A 669-nucleotide genomic window follows, 5' to 3' on the forward strand; every position below is an offset into this window, starting at 1 on the left:
TGAAGAAGTCAAAGGAAATACGTGTCCAGTCGTTGTCAAACTTCTGGAAGTGTCTCAACCAACACTGTCCGTGGAAGGAAGGCAGCCTGAGGTGTCCTGTGGGTTTTCAGCTTCTTCCTTTGGGACTCTGGTGCTAGGTCTGAAAAGCAGTCACTTGAAGGCTAATGAACAAAGGAGGACGAAAGCAGTAGATAAAGGAGGAACGTAGCGCCACTCTGCCTTCGGGAGAGAGGAGATTCTGTGCCTCAGGGATTTCAGCAAATTAGTAGAGATCGTATGGGAAGCATCTTCTGTAACTGAAAGCCCCACAGCCATTATAGCCATAGCCTAAGCCATAGCCGACTGGAGAGTAGGTGCTGCCGAAGCCACAGCCTACGCTGTAGCCCAGGGGGTAGCCATAGCTGCCCCAGTAGCATCCTGGGAAGACAGAACCAGAGAAGTTGTGCATGGTGATGGGAGTGGAAGGTTTAGGTTGCAGGGGAATGAAGTGTGATGGAGTCCCCGGTCTCAGAACCTTGCTTATATACCCTGGAAAATGGGGTGTGGCCAAAAAATGCAAAGTGTTCCTTGTCATTCTTGACACCAATTTGCACTACCAAAAGCTCATTAATTTGTTATGCCCTTGCTTAAGAGTCTTTAGAGTTGCTTAAGAAAGCTCTTATGTGATAT

At 48.1% G+C, this 669-nt stretch overlaps 1 protein-coding gene across 1 annotated transcript; it reads right to left on the bottom strand.

The window, feature by feature from the left end:
• Nucleotides 1-262: 262 nt before the first annotated feature.
• Nucleotides 263-448, bottom strand: KRTAP8-1 (keratin associated protein 8-1; the record flags this gene model as incomplete). The annotated part of the gene is made up of 1 exon (XM_081302054.1): nucleotides 263-448. The coding sequence occupies one exon, from the start codon at nucleotides 446-448 to the stop codon at nucleotides 263-265; it is 186 nt and encodes a 61-aa protein (XP_081158180.1).
• Nucleotides 449-669: the final 221 nt, after the last annotated feature.

The sequence above is a fragment of the Spermophilus citellus genome, assembly GCF_964194105.1.
Source record: "Spermophilus citellus genome assembly, chromosome: 7".
NCBI classification, from domain to species: domain Eukaryota; kingdom Metazoa; phylum Chordata; class Mammalia; order Rodentia; family Sciuridae; genus Spermophilus; species Spermophilus citellus.